Genomic DNA, 19618 nt, shown 5'->3' on the forward strand with positions numbered 1-19618 from the left:
GGGTAGCAAGCAAACTGTAAGTAACCTGGCAAGTAGGGCCCCCCTCTTCACCCTGATCAGCTCCTGGCCTGCAGGGGCTGAGCACTGCGGTGACACTATGACACTAGTTCTGACTTCAGTTGCGTTGTTTATAAATGTTGTTGTTGTTTTTTTTCTCTTCTGGCGCCATCTTCTGGAAGACATCGAGTGCTACAACTCTGGTTTGACTTGAGCTCATTCATGCTGTTAGTCTTTGGAGGTGTAGCTTTCCTGTGTGTCTGTGGTCAGGATGTGAAAACCACGTGAGAACTGGCTGGAAGAGCAACACTCGGAAGGCTCGAGTAAGGTGAAGACTTGCGCAGGGTTCCTGCTCTGATGCCTGGAGAAAAATGGTACAATTAAACACCTGAGGCCTCCTAAACCAGTCAGTGGGTGTAGCTGTTACATGACACTTAGTCATTGGATTTCACCCTTGTGATCACTTTGTGAGGCATTGCTGCATAAATCCGGGCTGATGATGGTTTGTTTATTATTAGTGTCTATGAATCCTCCAGCAGCGAAATGATGAGCCTTATTTTCACATCACAGTTCCTGATGTCGCGGATTTAGCGCGAAGCTCAACTTTAAATATGAGTGGGTTGTTTGTTACGCGTGCGCGCGCAGGTGTATTCGTACAGCGAAAGCGAAAGCTACAAACTCATATGAGCGTAGTGCATTGAGCTCGGATTGACCGGGCAAGGCGAAATGGGGTGCTGTTTGGGAATATTTCGGCTGTTCTGGGTGAGTGGAGTTTGAGTGCATCTCCTTTTGAGGGTTTACTCAGCAGACGTGCAGCTAACCTGTTAGAAAAATAAGTGGGATCTGCAGGTGTAAGCTTTGAACATTTTTGACATTTTCTGGATGAAGTACGAAACAGTGGGGGCTGTAATCAGATTCAAAATGGTAATCTTTATTGCCACACAACCAAAGCCGGTGGAAATTCTTGTCACCACAGCGTATTACTGTAGGAGACCTTATGTCATAGACCAGTGTTTCTCAGTCCTGTTCTTGGGGACCCCCCAGACGGTCCACGTTTTTGAGAAAAAGTGGACTGCCTTGCAGGCAGCTGTGAGAAAGCAGAAATGTAGACCTTCTGGGACTCCTCGCGGACTGGACTGAGAAACACTGACAAAGACAACTAACAATTATGGCATAATAAATACAAATACGGGGCTCCAGATTAAGTTTTTGTATCGGTCGCACTGGTGCACCTAATTTTGCATTTAGATGCACCGCCACAAAATTTAGATGCAACCCCAAATGTTTCTCGGCGCCTTTAGCGCACCAATAATTCATCTTAACGGTTACTTTTTTGTCATTTCCCATATACATTGATAGTTATATGTAAATGGTAGATATGTAAATAGTTATAAACAGGAAGACTGGTGCAGGTAAATGTCTTTATTTGAATCACAGCGAAAATCGAAAAGAATACAAAAAATACTTTAAACCATTACTTTAAAATAACTTAAAAGTGCCGATGTTTAAAGTGCTTGGCACACTGAAAATCTCAAAAACTGTGAAGTGTGTGCAGGTCCCAGATATTTATAGAAAAGGCTTCGTTTTGCGGCTGCCTGACGCTGAAACGCTGCAGGGGGGAGGGGGGCGCTCTGGTGGTCACATACTTGTCACCACTCAGGATGTTTCTTAGACCAGTGTTTCTGAAACTCTTTACGAATGTTTTTAAAAGTGTTATTATAATAATTATTATTACTATTATCAATTTATCAAGGTAATTATAATCAATGTTAAGCAAACGTTGCTACCAATCTAGATATACGATTAAAATTCATACAACATATTGCTGTTTTATTAGATTATCAAGCTAAATGTAAGCCATTTTATAATTATTAAAAGCATACCCATTTCAAACAGTCGTATAATTTCAGAAATACTGATCCGAAGCGGTGAAGACCCGCCCCTTCTCTGCCTCTGATTGGCTCTGATTTTGAAAAAAACTAACCTGCGGCCTGCTAGGCGCGCCAGTGCGACCAAAGGAAACATTTAGTCGCGCTCGACAGACTTTTGTTCGCACTCTGGAGCTCTAAGATGGCAAGTGCAAGACCGTAAGTTATACTAAACCCATATGGACAGAAGTACTGGGACACACCTCTTAATCACCGAATTCGGGTCTTTCATTCAGACCCATTGCCACAGCTGTATAAAATCAAGCCCCTAGCCACGCAGTCCGGTTTACAAGCATTTGTGAAATGATGGGCTCTGAACAGCTCATTGAATTCAAACATGGTACCATCATGGGATGCCGCCTCTGCCATAAGTCAATCTGTGAAATTCCTTGCCTGTTAAACATTACACGGTGTGATGAACGTAATGACGTAGGGGTTTGCGTGAGAAAGGAAATTGAAGATGGAAAAGAAGCCACGTGTGTACGGTACTCTGTGATAAAACCGATCCCGCTGATGGTTCCCTGAAACTGTGTCCGTCCTTTTATTTATATAATACGGACACCTCCGTGACGACCCTGTGGGGTTGTGTGTGACGGTGAAATAGTCAACACCGAGCAGGATAAGTTCGTTACAACGGTCAATTGTTAGTGGTGTTATTGCAAAGCTGAGATGTTTAGGAACAACAGAAACTGCAGGATCGAGGAGTGTCACCGACGCTCTCTTGACCGAATAACTGCAGAGTTCCAAAACTTCCAATACTTTTGTCAGTGTACTGTCAGCATAGTGGCTTAGGACACAGACTCAAAACCTGAATATAAATGTGTACATTTGAGGTGTCTTATGAAGTACATTTCGAGGATTTGCCTGTGCCGTTTGAAAGTCTTTCTTCCACCAGGGGGCGCTAAGAACCCAAACGTCGTACAGGTCATTTCGTCTTGTATTTTGATTGGACTCAACATAACAATAGATGACTGACCTAGACTGGGGAGAGAAAAAAACAGACTGCACTGAATAAGTATTTCTTCTGAATGATATATCACCTTATGTAATTTTAAAAAAATCATTGAAGTTCATTCAGTAATTCGATTGTTGGTCTATTGCTGAGGTTTTTGCGGTTACTTGCTTTTTCTGAAAGATAAACTATTTGACCAGTATTGAGTGACATAAATGGGCAGGACGAGTGAAGGCTCTTTTGAGCTGGAATGTGCCGGCTCATTGTTTCCACATAACCGTAAGAGTTGCAGTGCACCTACCCTTATTTGCTAACTAAATACTTTAGTATCTTCCTATTTTTACTTAAAAGATACTTTTCATTTGGCTTCTCGTGTCAGCACTGTGTGTTTTGGAGCTCTGCTTGCCGCCTTTTGCTCAATGGCTGTCCTCTCTTCTCCCTTCGCAAGTCCATTTTCCACAACACTTAGTGTCAGTGTGAATCACTGCCCAGCCCTGCATGTGCGAGCAGGTTGGGAAAGACGACTTACAACTTTCACAGATTGGGTTTTATCTGTCCTCAGCCTGTCTTGCCCAGTCTCTCTCTCTCTCTCTCTCTCTCTCTCTCTCTCTCTCCCTCCCTCCCTCCCTCAGTTTTTTTTCCCCCATCCTGACTCTACCCTATAGCGTGTGGGGCAGAGCTACTGTAGGCTGGTGCATTTTCCTAGTACCTGCCTCTACCTGCAGACAGGAAGAAGACGTCAGCAAGAGCAAAGTTAAGCGCTTTCGTTTGGGGTTCTCTCCTCTCTCGCATTACGATTCTCCGAAGCCCTCTCAGGGTGGACCTTCGCTCACACTCAATTTTCCCTTGAGGAAGAAACAGCCAGGCCAGCCCTCCTGCCGTTCCTGACCACACTGCCATTCGCTTCCTGCCGGGCTTTCTGAGAGGAAAAGCAGGACCGGACTGGCCACTATGCTGGCTGTCGTCTTGTTTTTTTCAAGCCTGTTCAGGATGTTTTCAGACCTGGGTGATGCTTGCCGGTAAAAATTGAGGACCATCAAATTCTGGCTGCGAAGATGACGGGCTGCTTCTGAATTATTTGCTGCTCTGGGTTGTACTTTCCACACTGCCGCCTTGAGCTGGATGTTCATCCATGGAGACCTCCATTCTGAACTCCAGGTGTCAGTACTTTCAGGTTGTCTGGGGTTGATGCTGCTAAGGAGGACACTTGAAGGCTTTCCCTTGCTATCTGTTTTTTGGGTGTTTAACTACTTCTTTGAACCGGTGAGGCATTTCCATTTGACAGCGTGAAGTGGAGTATCCTTGAAGCTCTTGGATTGGGCTGCCGTTGTGTTTGACAGAGGACGTTGAGCACAAGAGATACCTGTAGAATCACCTGCCTCGGGCCCATTCTTGGTAGTTGTATAACATGCGGATGTAACTAACTTGCCGAGTTTGGAGAGGTTTGCTGCTTTGACGGCTTCTGGCAAAGACAGTGAGTTCCGCCTCCAGTTCAGGCAGCTTCGTTCCTCACCGGGCAACTGAAAGTGACCTTTGCCTGCTTGGAACCACTCCATTGTTCCTGGCTGAGGAGACATTGAGCTACGGCCCCCCTCGCGGTCGCTCGGGGACGCTCTGGATTAGCGTGTAGCCCCCGCCCCGCTTCACCCAGGACAGGGCAAGCCGCTCCTCGCCATGGAGTACATCGGGGACAAGCTGTCGGTGGCACAGTCGCAGGTGTCCACCTGGGCCAGCAATGTGCGACGCTCCCTGCAGGAGGCGCTAGGCCTGCTGAGCGGCGCAGTGGAGAGGCCAGAGGGGCAGGAGGCTGAGGAGACGGGCAACGGCTTCAGGAGGGCCACCTCCCTGCGGGGCCTGGCTTCCCGCAGCCGCGAGTCACTGCGCAATTTCAGCGTGCGCAGCCAGCGTCACCTCTCTATACGCAACCTGCGCAAGCGCTTGGGAAACCCCGATGACGACCCCCCTGTTTCCCCTGACCCCCCAGCTGCACCCGGCCCCCAAGACCCCGTAAGCCTCCGTACCGCTCTCCCCTTTCTTTTTCCCCATCACTTCTTCTTGTACAGTTTTTCCCCGGACTTTCTGACTCTCTGCGTCTCCCCGTTGCTGGTCACCCCATTGATTTTGGGAGCGCTATGATTGACCATGAATTTCCATGTCGATATGCCCATACATTAATTCTGACCTAAACACAGCTGTCCATGCTCTTCCCTCTCATGTGGCAAATGCTAATAAAATAAGGTTTTCTGTGGAATGTCATCTTGGGTGATGAGGGAAGCATTTATATTATAAAGTGTAAATCTTAGGCAGCTGACAGGAGCAGGTTGTTGCTGTTTCTCTTAGCTGTTTATTCGGGCCTTGATCTGGGCTTTGCTTGGTTGTGTGTCTGTGTGCGTGTGATTGATGGGCAGGGTGGACTCTGCCCAGGGTGTCCACTGCCTTTTTCTCCATATATCTTGAGATCTTGTATTAGATACATTGGATGGATGGATGGATGTTAAAGACATTATGAATGAATTTGAATTTTTGCTTAAATTTTTAGTCTTTATAAAATCTGCAGAGAATCAGATGAGAATGAAAGACGCTGGGTGATGCCGATGGGACAGCCGCCCCATGCCAGGGAACTGCTGATTGAGCTCCACTTCTTCCTGCTTGTACAGAATTACCCATCAGCCCCTGGGCATTCTGTCATGTGCCTCTGCTACAATATGCATTTTTATTTTTCTTATGCAGCTGCTTTCAGTTCCTGAATTTAACAGCTAATAAAGCAAAAACTGACCTTTTCTTAAATCGCTTTACACATGGAAAAGTGTTCTGCAGGTGAAGTCACACCATAATGGGATTTGCTTTGCTTTGTAACTCATGGAAAATACTTTGTTTGGCCTTTGTGCTCTGTTGGCAAAACCGGTTATGTTTAACATGGATTAATTGAATATGGATTCAAGAATTTTCCGAGCAATAATTCATTAAAAATTCTAATTCTAATTAGATTAGTGGGAAGTGCCGGGAGAGGGAAATCCCAGCAGATCCTGCCTAGCTGGAGCCGTCAGTCATGGTGTAGCGAGTTCAGACCCGGGAGCAGCCGCTCTGTCCGTGTGTAACCCAAACTGCTCCAGGAAAATGTAGAACATGGTGTCAAGTCTGTTTGAGGAACACCTGATCGCAGATGTAATAAAAGCCCTTAATAGGAGACTTTCCAGGGTAAACCAATAAAATTGAATATTCAGAATGATACAGGACAATACACTGCAATTATTCATGGAGCTAGCTTATTTATGTCAGCTTAGCCGTTACAGAATCGGCGATGTCAGTGTGTGTCTGTCAGGTGGGATGAATCACTTTGGGCGATTATTTTGCTTGGGATTTTTCTGCGTGTGCTCATCTGGAGAGAGTTTGAACTTGATCTGACAGCAAGTTTATGCGCAGCAAATATTCTCCTGAGCTATGAAAACTGCGTGCGTTTGTGGCGGAGTAAGATTTACATTCAGCTTTGTGTGTGAGTCATGTGCGTGTGTTCGGTTAGGAAGCACGCTGCATTGAGCGTGCTGCACTGTGCTGAATCTTGAAGCTCCTCTGTGATAACTGTGAATTTTGCCTATTTATCTAATTTCTTCCTATTTGTGTTTTCAGCAAGTGAGGGTAGCAATATTGTAACCGTGGATTCCAGCACAGAACTCTGTCCGTACTTGTATAAACAGAGACAGAGTGTGGTGGGTGTACGCCCTCTGATTACACATGCCCCCCCCCGCCCCCGTATGCCCTCACCTTGCCGCCACGCCCTCGCTGAGCAGGAGAGACACTCCTGCATTTCTGCCCCACCTTCCCGCTTGTTAGAAGTATTTGCGTCACACGGTTGAGGTTTGGCGTCCGACTGGATGAGCAGCCTTTGGGATCGTAATGCAAGCTGCAAGGCTGCATAAAGCTACTGCCCCTCGCCATCAACATGTGGCCTCTGAATGTCACATGACCAAGGCTCGCCATGTGATTGGCCAGAAGGAGTTTATTCGAGTTCACGGCCTCATGCTGCTCGACGCTGCAAGCGACCGGGCTCCCTTTGCACTCTGGCCTGGTTCCTGTGTGGTCTTCACTCGTCTTCTTGCTGACAAGGCTGAGAAGACCCCACCATGAGATAAGACCTATTATTCCAGGGTGTTTTTGAAAGGGGGAAACGACAATGAGCGGTTCAAGGATTCATGGCATGCAGAGCCTTGCTGTATCCATGGTTCTCCTTTGGTAATCAGCCAGGAGCGGTGTAACAATGAACAGTAAACACTGCTCGGGGCAATCACAAGGACTTCCACAGATAAGTTTGAAGTTGTCTCTGGTGGCCTGTGTTGTTTGGTGCCGTTTGGTTGCCAAGCAGCAGAAAAGAATAACATGCTGGAACAGACAGACCAGTTGAAGGTTATTCACCACGTAAGGTGTGACACTTACAGTCAGGCACAAGCCTCCGTGTGAGCATGCGAGTGCGTTGCCTGTGTGTAATCCGATTCTGACGTGGGGCAGAAAACAGGGAGTCGCCGTTCCACCTCTCATGTATATTCACGCCTGTTTGTGTTGTCGCATGTAATCCTGCGTGTTCGTGTTCGCGCAGTGGTTTTTAGGGCATGGGGGTTTCTGTCAAGAACCTGCCTTTCCCAGCATGCAACCCTTTCCTCTGTCTCATACACACACAGGGATGCTGTCATCTTGCGGCACAGTGCAGAGAGTACGAGGAATCCTCACTGGATGCCAAACCTTCCCCTACTGCTTCTCTTTAATCCTTCCTGTCCTTGTGGACACCTGAACCTGCTTCACTAGTGACTTGATACTTTGTGATGATGAGTTACTTTCGTGGTACCAGTGTGGAACACTGAGCGAGAAAGAAAAATATTTATCCTGAAGTCCCTGAAGTTCATGGAAATCGCTGAAACGGCCTGCTTCCGATCCACTGTGCCACACAGACGTGTCTCTCCACAAAAGATGATGTCACGCTGGACGATTACACTCCTGCTTCACTGTATCGGGGAAGTGGTGCCGCCAAGAGCCGCGAGCAGTCCATTTCCCCTCCGTGTCAAGGCAGGGGGTTTTAGGTACAGGCGTTTGTCTGGTCTTTGTGTCTGCGAGGGGAGAGACGAGCTGCCGACCTGAAAGAGATTTTCACCCTACGTGTGTGTATGTATGTGTTTGTGTTTTTGTGTACCTGTTTGTGTGGCTCGGTTCACACACGCACAGTGTATTTGTTGAGCACAGGCGACTCTTTGTGCTCCTCATTAAATGACACACGCTTCGCTGGATACTCCAGGCCCTCTCTCTCTCTCTCCACTCTTTTTTTTTTTTTTCTGCGGTTTCACTTGTTGTCGTTTAATGTTCCACTGTAGCGCCCTTTTCTGAAAATCCCCTCAAAGGTTTTATTGAACCGCGTGCAGGGAAATGTCTTTGTCTCCTTTAGATCAATAAATTGAGTCTATTGAGAGTTTAATACTGTTTTCAAAGCTCCACTCCAACTTTGTTTTCTAGTGTGAAGATATTTCACAATGAGACTGTGTGTCAGGTTTTGCTCATGGCAAACCGGGATGTTTTCTTTTTTTTTTTTGCAGGACAGTAAGACCTTTTAGCAAAGCAGTGCTTTCTCGTTTGAGCCATTGACTGAAGCTTTTCTAACATTTCAGTAGCTGTAATCACCTATTTGCGTCTTTATGCCATTTGTGGTCTTGGCAGCTGTTGCGGTTTGCGATTTTGTATGTGCAGCACAGCACAGGCAAAAGTATCTGCATGTCATGTGGTTAAGGAATGAAGTTTTAGGTCCTTGTGTGTCAGGGTTTGTGCTGAACGTGGGCGAGACTGAATTGCCCTTTTGTTAATTTTTTTTCCCCCTATATAAGATGCACTTAATCTTCCTCTTCTCAGATGGGATAGATGGTTTATGAAAATGCATGATGTCATATGGATGGGGATGTGCGCCTCCAAATCCCCCACGGAGTCACCCCATCCAATCAGGTCGCGCCTTGTATGCAGCCGCGTCCCTGGTCCGCAGCCATGGCGTTGCCGTGGAAGCAATGCCCGTCATCTTCCTGCTCTGGCCTCTACTGACAGGGAGAAGCTGCTGCCCTCAGCTGGCAACAAAAACGGCAAGTTTAATATGCTTATTGCTTCTGTGTTCAGCTAAACTCGGTCTGTCTGCTTCAACAGCGGACGTTGGCGGGCACCGGTCCCAGGGAGGAGGATGGCACGCAGGACAGGCTCATCTCCCACGAGGACGACCAGTACGGCAGCCTGGACGCAGCTCAGCACCCCGGCGAGGGCAGGTATGCTCCCGGCTCGCTGCACCGCACCTCCCATTGCTTATGGGGGTGGGGTTTGTGAGAGCTGGCCTGGCTCACATGAAAGTCTGTGCAGTTCCCATCAATCCCCACTGCTTTGCCTCCAGTCTGACTCCGAACACCTCCACCCCCACGGATGCCCTACCGGAGCCCAGTACGCCAGGCGGGCTGCCCTCCCCCAGCACCCTCTCCTCCGTGTCGTGCGAGGCGACAGACCCGCTGCCTTTTCCTGAGGTCGGTTTGGGCTCCTGCCTCTTCTGTCTTGGCCAAAGCTTGCTGTAGGCCTGGAAAGCAGGCCTTCATCAGAGTGTGTAGGTGGTGTGACAGAGGACAGGGGACTCTTCTTAATCAGGATGTGCTTGGGCTTGTTGCCATGTTCCTGTCAGTACTTGCTTTGTGTGTGTGTGTGTGTGTGTGTGTGTGTGTGTGTGTGTGTGAGAGAGAGTGTGTGTGACAGGGTGGGGTCTAGTGGCATTCTTAGAATATCTATATCTGTACCTCTGTGCTAACTTGCATGTGTGTTGTGGGTGTGTCTGATTGTCTTTGTGCTTAAATTTGTGTTTTGTTTGTTTGCGTGTGTGTGTGTGTGTGTGTGTGTTCCTGCAGACGCCAACATCCCTGCTGGACTCCAGCGCCCTGCGCTCGCGGGTGCTGTTGGGTAAGAGGCGGAGTCAGCGTGCCCTGCCCTCAAGAGCCGCCCGTCAGAAAGCTGTACAGGATGCCAAAGACCCGAAGTTCCAGGACTCTGCAGGCAAGCCAATCAGGACGCACATACCTCCTCTTGTCCCGCCCATTTCCAAATGAAGAATTATTTTACAACTTTTTCTGGTCTAAATAACGGCATACAGATGAATGTGCGAACAGGATGTTTAAATTTATTCACACACTTTATTTATACACTTTTTGTATTCTCTATAAAAAATATTTATAAGATTTTAACATTTCTAATCGTCTTTTTGCCTGCCTTAGGGACGGGGTCTGAAATGACAGCACAGGAAGATGTGGAGGATGAAGAGGAGGAGGAGGAGGAGGAGGAGGTGAAGGCAGAGCCGTGTTTGACTCCTTCGCAGCCACAGAGAGTGCCCCTCTTCCCTGGCATGGACACGTCTGCTCTCAAGGTGCGACCCCATAGCTGCAGCCTGAGCCGTATTGCGACAATTAAACTGTGATCTGTGGGGAAAAAATGCTGTAAACGGACCTTTTATATTACAGCCCTAGTTTGCGATTGTGTGCGCGGATCCGTGATCGTTTGGCGTTTACCTGTAAGGCCCCGCATCCCGAATGGTGTTTCTGTCGCCCTGTTTCGCAAAGGCTCAGCTGAAGAAGCGAGTGGGTGACTCAGAAAACCAGGCCGAGCAGCCCCCCCCCCAGCGATCAGCCAAATCTCCCTTCCTCCCCCAGGCCACCCGAGTTCTGCCCCCCATCGCTGACAAGGAAAACCGGTACGAGGCACCGGGAAGCTTGTCGCTCATTTGATTGCAAAACATCAGAGAATTTATCCAGTTGTCGATGTGGCCCAATGTTTTTAATTTCAAGGTCAGGGGGTGGATGAAATGATAACATCTTTTGGTCAGTGTGTACAAGATAAACGCAATAACAGTGATTATGATGGAAAAGAATCTGCAGTTATTAAATAAATAGGAGCTAAATATAGAGCGGGTATAAATTCTGCCTGACTGATGCAATTCAAGTAATACAGTCTTCCGCTGTCCCATCCTCAGGGACCACTCCTCCCCACAGTGGCTGCAGGAGCTGAAGTCCAAGAAACGCTTCAGTCAGCACGAGAGTGACACCTAGTGGCAGAAGGTATGGTTGGTTACGTAGGGACCTTTATAGATTGCGTTACGCAGATGGTGTAAGCACTTGTGGACGTTTTTGTGGACTGCCTGGGAAATATCCCCCCTCCCCTGTTTTCAGCTTATGGCTGTTGTCTTTCTGACGTCAGATGAGTGTGTATATGTGGGTCATATTTCCGGAACGTCTCAGCTTGTTTTCTGATTCATTTCACAGGGTGGCTCCTACCTGGAACCTTCGGCAGGCCACACAGGGTGACTGTTCTCATGAAAGCCTTAGATCTTAGTCCTACTGTTGCTGCTCACCAGTTTTTTGATATATATTTTTTCCCCCTTCTGTAATCTTGAATCATAAAGTTGTCTTTCTAGAATTCTTTTTTTTGTGGAAGAACAGAATTGGGGGACTGGGTTGGGAATTGCGCCACAGAGAACAGTCCCTGCTACCTCCTGGCAGGCAGATGTGGGGGCTCCCCTGGCAGCGAGGGACGCACGTGGACCATAGCCCCCCCCCCCCACGACTCACCTGCACAATCAAGAACAATGGGAGTTGGTTTTTTTTATTATTATTATTTCTGAGGTCTTCATTCGATTTTTATGTTGAACAATCAGATCTTTGATCCTTTTTTTGTGTCCACGTGGTTCAGAGAACAGGTTTACACTGGCTAGGTGTCCAGGCACAGGTTCCGTGCAGTCAGATAGTTATGAATTAGCAAGGTTTGTTATGCACTGGGGATTTGTGTGTGAAAAAAATTAAACTTTGCCAAGTTATAATTATTAGGGTGATAAAATAAGAGGTAGTGAAACCCTTTCTGTCCTGCCAAACCCTGTCCAATTCCGCCTTGTTCTTTAAACTATCCTACCTTGTTTACATAACCCCCGTCAGACTGGACAGAGGTGCTCACCTCTCTGTGCCTTTTCCACAAAGTGCCCTCAGGGTTTTTTAGATAGAGAAAGTGCTGCATAGATGGAAAATGTCTGCTGTCATTCTTCCATTCAGTTTCCCCAGAGGTGCTGGTGGAAGCTAGATGCTACTTAGCATGAAATGCTGCTTTCTGCCATCGCTACCCTCCCAGGGTCGTCCTGTAACGTAGTAATAGCAGCTGATTATGAACACTGACAGCAAGTGAAAATGTAGGCAAACACTGTTCATGTGGTGGCCACGGACATAAGCGGTAGCTGCAGGTTCTATGCCTGCTGGTCTGCTTGCTTCCTGTCCAGCAACAGGAAGTTTGACTCCCCAACAGGATGTGGAGGAAGTGCAGTGCCATGTTGTCTTTTGGGGTGTGACCATCTGTGAACCCCCCGAAGGCTCATTCCAGTGAGCAGAAGCTGGAAAGTGATGTAATGTGCGGAAGAGCCACTGGTAGCGAAGAATTTTAATGCAGTGTCAAAAAGATGCCAATTCAAGTCCCCTGTTGGGCACCAATCAGCAGTGGATCTGTTAAGTGTCAGAAAGCTGTAAAATCTATAGGTCTCTTCTGAATCCAAGCATCTGCTAAGCACCAAGGTGGTGGTGATGATGATGACGACGATGATGATGAATTCGGTATGTACTGCTTCAACCGAAATTTATCTCCATGAATCAAAACCCTGGATCTATAGCTGGTTACATCCTATAGCGTCGCTCAAAGGTTTTATTCTGCGAACATGCAAAGGGGTTTAAACAGGGTGAATGCAGACACTGTGTTAAGGGTCATCATCTGAGTGCATTGCCAAGTTAAACTGCTGGCTGTCTGTCAGGCCTCTTTGAGACCACAGTCCCGTTAAATCCTGTGTCAGCTTTGTTTTCCAGACTGGATGGCAAATTCTGCCATTGAGAAGTATGTGCATTTTTTTGTACGTTTCTGAAAGGGAAGGATGTAAATTACACCAGATTTGTCAAACCATTGTCAAAATGTGCACACTCAATAAACTTTCCTGTACAATGACCGAGCGACTTTCGGCACATCTGTGTGAATGTGTGTATGCTGGTACTTCTAGATATTGACAATTTTGCTCACAGTGGCTGATGTTAAGCCAGAATGCAGGAACTCCAGGTCGTGGTCCAGGACACTCGGAGTCCGTCGCTTTGCACCTGCTGTATCGAAAAACTGTTTTCCTTTTTTTTTTTTTCTTTTCTAGAATCTGTAGATTTTAAAAGGGAAAATAATTTGATGAAATTCTGATAAAGTCAAAGCTGGATATTTTGCTTTCAGAAACCAAAGGTTATTTTTGATGCGGTTTCTTTTTAACTTCATAGCATATTGTTTTGTTGGGATATTGATCTGTATCTCATAAAGACATCAATCAGCTCTGTTGAATGAATGAATTCAAACGTCACCCCTGCCCATTTTTAGACTGTTCCCACTCTATCAGCTCGGCTCAAACGGGGGGTGTTTCTTCAGGATGGCTGGGTTCAGTTTTATATCTACGCGGCACGCTTCCCAACACGGCTGAAAGTGTGTGTCCTGACAACAGGGCAGTGGAAACGCACCAACCCATAGAAAAAGTAATTAAGCTGCATAAGGAAACGCAGAATCTAAAATGGAAAATTTGAAAATCCTACTATAAATAAGGTTTATTAAACACAGATTTGTGAGTGTGAGTATGCATTCGATATCTGATCGTTTTTTTATTGAAGAGCAGAATTGTTGGCGAGCAACTTCTATGTAGTGATGCATTTCTGTGTTATTTAACCTTTATGTCGGCAGAGGAATTGTTCACTATGCTTCCTTACTGGCTTTTCTAGGTCAGCCAGTGATCTCCGTCAGGGGTCAGACTGAGTCGGTCACTAGGTTTACACATCATAGGTGTGGCTTGCTGCAGGTGTGGAGACCCAGGGGCCCTGAGTGATCTGCAGTGTGTGTATGTGTGCGACAGGGGGCTGGGAGCTGGGGGGCGCTGCCCACAGGAGCCCATACAGTTCCTGCTGAGTCGGGGTTATTTTCTGCATCCGGCTGGTTCCCATCGCTGGCAGTGTCCAGTCTCTGTGGCTGTCAGCTGGGCCGATGGGAAGCCCAGGGATGCGGGCACTCTGTGCCAACCTGGGCAACCTATTGAGGGCCAGCGTGACAGACACAATGCCATCCACAGACCTGCTGCGTCAACGGCTCCGGGGTTTCTGCTGCTCTGGTCAGAAATAGCCCATAAATACCCCCTGTCCGTCCCCCCCCCAGCTTCCCCCAAGCCCCCACGACACACTGCCAGGGGAGAAGGAGGAAGAGGAGAAGGTCCCACACAGAAGAAAACCAGGTAAAAATGACTGAAGCCCCTCTTCAGTCCCCCACCACCCTCCCTTATGTCCTTCAGCAACCCGCTCGACCTTTCTAAAGGTTGTTCCGGCCTTCAAGAGAACAAGGAGCTTCCGAGCCACTTCCCCAGCGTCACGATCGAAGCGTCGGAGGAGAAAAATAACGATTAAAGACAGAATCAGTACCTCACCACTAATTCTGCGAAAGGGCAGATAAATGAATTAGGTTACAGAAGGGAAGATACTATTTCCATGGGACATGCAAGCTGAGCTGAATCCCGGAACAGCTGATCAAATAAATTTAATATATTTTCCTGAATGAGTAGCACGGCTGTCTGGCACCTTCAGGGTTCGAGGCTTGAACCTTGTTCCTGCTCTGTGTGGGAGACTTGTGTGTTCTCCACCTGCCTTGGGCACTTTGCTTGCTGGAACAGACTGCAGGCCCACTAGAGTACTCTGCTAAGTATTTGAAAGAGGAATGAATTTGGTTTACTAAACTGGTATGGAATAATTTTTAAAAATCTCAATTAACTCGTTGCAAAGGATTTCTGAGGCCATTCTAGCTGTATGAGAGTGGAGCAGAAACTATGCAGGGGACCCAAAGGAATCCGTCTTTATTTTGGAGCTCAGAAAGTGACCCGTCCTCCACCCTTATCCTGTGTAGGGAGCATGTCGGAGCAGCAGGGTGTCCCGGAGCAGCAGAGTGTCCCGGAGCAGCAGGGTGTCCCGGAGCAGCAGGGTGTCCCGGAGCAGCAGAGTGTCCCGGAGCAGCAGAGTGTCCCGGACCAGTGTGCCGCTGGAAAGAGCCAACGCAGCGTGAGCGTTACTTATAACGTAACCCTGCTGCGGCTTACATTCTAGAACTTTCCATCGAATTGTTTGTCAGGTGTTTACCTTTTGTCAGGTAGCACTGGGGCAAATCCTGTCTTTGTCCCTGCAGGCTACATAGTATCCCTGTCCACCCTAAACGCTTTGGCTTGTGGGAGATGACTGTGAAGGACTGCCTGACCTCTGACCTCCGTCCACCTACCTGAATATGGCAGATCCTCTCTTTGCTTCAGGCACTGTCTGAGATACTGCCAGCGTGTAATTAAAAAAAAAAACGACCGTCTACCAAAATGCAGGTTGACGGGAAAACGACAACGCACGGTGCCTGGCTGCTACCTCTTCCGTTAGGTGGTGTGTTCAGTTGTTCCCTCCCTTCCTTCCTCCCTCGCTCTTATGCCCAGGTCGTCCTCTTTGAGCTTGAGAAGGTAGAGCGTAAGGTAGAGCTATCGGCCGGGTGCAGGGATGTGACACAGAAGACCCTTGAGAAAGTGACTTACATCGTGGTGGAATCCGGCCCGTTAGTAACAGACCAAACTTCAAAGCTCTTCCTATTTTCCTTCTTCTCCCCCCTCAGTCTATCCTCAGATCTGCTCTTCACTCCCAGGAATCAGTTGGTCGAAACATTAAATGAACATTGTTGTAATTCTGTCCTGATTCTTGTAGCCAATTAATGCATTATGAATAACAGATTAAACCAGTTAGTACATCAGTTTGTTAATGACTTGTTCAGCATGAACTAATGAAATGACACACAGACGAGTGCCTACACAATAATGGAGTAGATGATGCATAAACTGTGCAATTTATTAAACAAATGACAGAAGGAAACCAAGATCAGTATCTATAGCTGGATCAATAGATCATGCAGCATTTTCTAACAGCTGGGTGAAGCACTAACGAGAACCCTAACCTTTAACCGCCTCTCAGCTGGGTAGCATTTGAGTGCCAGGGATTCAGTGGGGAGCAGTTCATCCTTGAGAAAGGAGAGAACCCTCACTGGACCAGCTGGACCAACAGCCAGAGAAGCTGCTTGTTAATGTCCTTGAGACCAGTCAAAGTGGTGAGTACTGTGACCTCCGAATGGGTCAAAGTGGTGAGTACTGTGACCTCCGAATGGGTCAAAGTGGTGAGTACTGTGACCTCCGAATGGGTCAAAGTGGTGAGTACTGTGACCTCCGAATGGGTCAAATCTGTGAGTACTGTGACCTTCGACTGGGTCAAATCTGTGAGTACTGTGACCTCCGAATGGGTCAAACCTGTGAGTGCTGTGACCTTCGACTGGGTCAAAGATGTGAGTGCTGTGACCATAACATGGTTCAAAGCTGTGAGTACTGTGACCTTCGACTGGGTCAAACCTGTGAGTACTGTGACCTTCGATTGGGTCAAACCTGTGAGTACTGTGACCTTCGATTGGGTCAAACCTGTGAGTACTGTGACCTTCGACTGGGTCAAACCTGTGAGTACTGTGACCTTCGACTGGGTCAAACCTGTGAGTACTGTGACCTTCGACTGGGTCAAACCTGTGAGTACTGTGACCTTCGACTGGGTCAAACCTGTGAGTACTGTGACCTTCGACTGGGTCAAAGATGTGAGTACAGTGACCTTCCAATGGGTCATGGCTGTGAGTACAGTGACCTTCCAGTGGATCAAAGCTGTGAGTACAGTGACCTTCCAGTGGATCAAAGCTGTGAGTACAGTGACCTTCCAGTGGATCAAAGCTGTGAGTACAGTGACCTTCCAATAGATCAAAGCTGTGAGTACTGTGACCTTCCAATGGATCAAAGCTGTGAGTACAGTGGCCTTCCAATAGATCAAAGCTGTGAGTACTGTGACCTTCCAGTGGGTCGTCAAGTGGGAAGCTGTGAGCTTATGGTTAAGGTTAAAGCTGGGTTAGGGTCGTCATGTTGGGATTAGTTTTCTCCATAGGAATGAATGGAGAGTCCCCACAAAGATATGATTACAAAAGTGAGTGTGTGTGGCCTATTGTAGGATGGGCCAGACCATAAGCTGCTTCTGTTCGAGGTTGCTGGTTTCAGTGGCCGGAAGATGGAGATCATTGGCGAAGACGTGCCCAGCGTCTGGGTATATGGTTTCCATGTCTACGTGGCCAGCATCAAGGCACTTAACGGAATGTAAGCACAGCTTTGCTCCTGGTGCATTATGGGGACATTTTCTCCAAGATCCACTTTTGGGCCTTGCTACCAATTTGCCTGCAAATACACAATAACATACCAGAGAGAATATGGGAAACTTGTAATAAGGGGATTATCAGTCACCCAAAGCCTGTAAACTAACCCTTACTTGAATTTTTATTTCACTAAATTAACCACTTAATGACCTCTTTCCATCCCTCCCCTAGCTGGGTGGCCTACATGTACCCAGGCTACCGGGGCCACCAGTTTGTGCTAGAGAGGGGTGACTACAAACACTGGGATGAATGGCAGGGGTCACTGCCACAGATCCAGTCTGTCAGGCAGGTCCGTGACATGCAGTGGCACAAACGAGGACGTGTCACCGCCCCTGCCCCCATCCTCACCCCCACCCCCACTCCACCTGCTTCCTCCACCGCCGGCTCCAGCTGAAGGAAACCCCAAACCCCAAAGTCAAGAAACGGCGCACTCACAAGTGACCAGTGCCCTTAGCTGCTAATAAAGATTTCAGCTCTGAAATGGGCCCCCTTGACTCGTCTACCTTGGTGTCGTCACATGGGTGTGACCCCCCACCCCAGGTCTCCTGCAGGCTCTCTAGAACATCCCATTGTTGTTCTGGTTTTACTGGGCGTGTTATTGAATGGTAGAGAAAAGACAACAAAGAATTCTCTTCTGTTCATCTTAAGCCAAGCGTTCAAAACACTCTCTCTCACCCACAAACACACACGGAAACTCTACTGGATGATGTACTGCAGGTGGATGTGTTTATCATTCACAGGTATGAAGCGGACACCCGCAACACCAGAATCTGCAGAGTGCATATACTGTAAGCACAGGGCAGAGGATGTAAAAATAAAAACAGGAAAGATGACCGCACCGTCAGCAGTTATATTAGAAATTTCAAGTACTGTTGCTTCCAGGGTATGTAACTTTGCTGATAAGGCGCTTATGTTCACGCACTTGGGGATGTTTCCTGTTTTTAGTTTGTGGGGCCACTTTGCAGTAACAATGGCGGTATCTGGGTGGCTGAGAGCCATGCAGAGGGCCGTCGGAGCCTGGAAGCGTTCGCTGAAGGGAAGGAGACCTGAGCAAACCTGATCTGGGAGGTCCTGCCTCTCCAGCACGGACACCAGCCGCCGGCAAATGATGTCAGGGCAACGAAATCGCAGGACTTGTTTTGCACTGAGTTTTGCATTCTTTGCAATGTCACATGTCATCACCTGATAATGTATTTGGGGTGGAGCGGTGGCAGCAAACCTCCAGGGCTGAGGTTTTGAATTTCACATCATCTGTGTGTGTGTGTGTGTGTCCGAGTGTGTGTGTGTTACATTGGGGGACCAAAAGCCCCCGGAATGTGATGAAAACCTGTTATTTTGACATTATGGGAACCATCTTTTTGGTCCCCACAAGAGGAAACTCAATTTTACAATAATCCGTGACTGCAATTGAAAAAAATGAAAAATGCCAAAAGTCTTGTATTTTGTTTGGTTACTTATAATTAAGATTCATAGAAATGTGTCCCCACAAAGATATGAATACAAATGTGTGTGTTCTCCCTCTATTAATTGGTTTCCCCCTGCACTCTAAAGACTGATCTCTCTATCTTTCTCATAGACTCTATACGTACCCTGCTGTGACCAGGGTAAGTGGTTTAAATGGGTGGATGAGAATATTATTTCCACTGTATTTTCGGTCCATGTTTTTGCCCCCTCCGAACTCCCTACAGAGCTGGGAGGGAGGTAAAATGTGCACTGTCTGGCAGGGAGCTTGGAGGGAACTGGATTGGGAGACACTGTAATAAAGACACAATACAAATCATCGTTCTAGTTCATGCGCCACATGACATTTCTCATTCTCTCTCTATTCCTCTCTCTTTCCTTGCTTCCCTGATAATCATCACCCAACTTTCTCCTCCCCCATCCTACCCCTCATCTCCCTTACTCATTGTTCTGCTCCCCCCCAGCTGGGTTACCAGTATCCTGACTATCATGGCTACCAGTACCTCTTTGAGAAGGGGGAGTACAAGGAATGCGCTGAGTTTGGTGCCCAGTTTCCCCAGGTCCAGTCCGTTCGACGCATCCGGGACATGCAGCAGCACCAAAGGGGAACGTTTCACATGAGCAACTGAGTCGGCCTCCCCCCAGCGACCGCCCACCCCAATTGCGCCTCGAACACATTCACCTCAAACGAATTCCCTACTCAGCGCCATTGCGGTGGCTAAACCTGCAAAAAGAGGCTAATAAATTGTTGTGTTTCCGCATATGGCCACGTGGTGGTGCTGTTACATTCAAAGCATGAATTAACCAAATACAGTTAAGTTATCTTCCTAAAATAAAATAAAGGGATATTTGGTTTATTCTTGTTTCTAGTATTGATTTGGGGTTTTGCAAAGATATGGAAATGGTAAACAATGCTAACAAAAAAAAAACATTTGAAAACATA

General features: G+C 47.5%; 2 protein-coding genes and 1 long non-coding RNA gene across 20 annotated transcripts in view; 2 read left to right on the forward strand and 1 right to left on the reverse strand.

Annotated features, from left to right (window-relative positions):
• Window positions 1–12897, forward strand: part of LOC125746832 (golgin subfamily A member 6-like protein 22) — a 51764-nt gene extending 38867 nt beyond the window's left edge. For all 18 annotated transcript variants that reach the window (XM_049021377.1, XM_049021359.1, XM_049021366.1 and 15 more), the window contains 7 exons: window positions 9046–9161; window positions 9284–9410; window positions 9783–9927; window positions 10146–10294; window positions 10488–10618; window positions 10898–10982; window positions 11187–12897. In XM_049021377.1, coding sequence (XP_048877334.1) covers window positions 9046–9161; window positions 9284–9410; window positions 9783–9927; window positions 10146–10294; window positions 10488–10618; window positions 10898–10973 — 744 coding nt within the window. In that variant the 3' untranslated portion in view covers window positions 10974–10982; window positions 11187–12897. The remainder of the gene's footprint in view (window positions 1–9045; window positions 9162–9283; window positions 9411–9782; window positions 9928–10145; window positions 10295–10487; window positions 10619–10897; window positions 10983–11186) is intronic.
• A 144-nt stretch (window positions 12898–13041) lies between these two features.
• On the forward strand, window positions 13042–18947 carry LOC125746837 (beta-crystallin B3-like). The gene is made up of 5 exons (XM_049021383.1): window positions 13042–15032; window positions 15428–15543; window positions 15954–16086; window positions 17016–17158; window positions 17386–18947. The coding sequence occupies exons 1-5, from the start codon at window positions 14766–14768 to the stop codon at window positions 17606–17608; spliced, it is 882 nt and encodes a 293-aa protein (XP_048877340.1). The 5' UTR covers window positions 13042–14765; the 3' UTR covers window positions 17609–18947.
• Window positions 14797–17498, reverse strand: LOC125746838 (uncharacterized). Its single transcript, XR_007399076.1, has 2 exons — window positions 17365–17498; window positions 14797–17236 (listed from the first exon to the last, which is right to left on the reverse strand). It is a non-coding gene; the product is annotated as an uncharacterized LOC125746838 (long non-coding RNA).
• Window positions 18948–19618: the final 671 nt, after the last annotated feature.

The sequence above is a fragment of the Brienomyrus brachyistius genome, chromosome 7, assembly GCF_023856365.1.
Source record: "Brienomyrus brachyistius isolate T26 chromosome 7, BBRACH_0.4, whole genome shotgun sequence".
Taxonomy (NCBI): Eukaryota; Metazoa; Chordata; class Actinopteri; order Osteoglossiformes; family Mormyridae; genus Brienomyrus; species Brienomyrus brachyistius.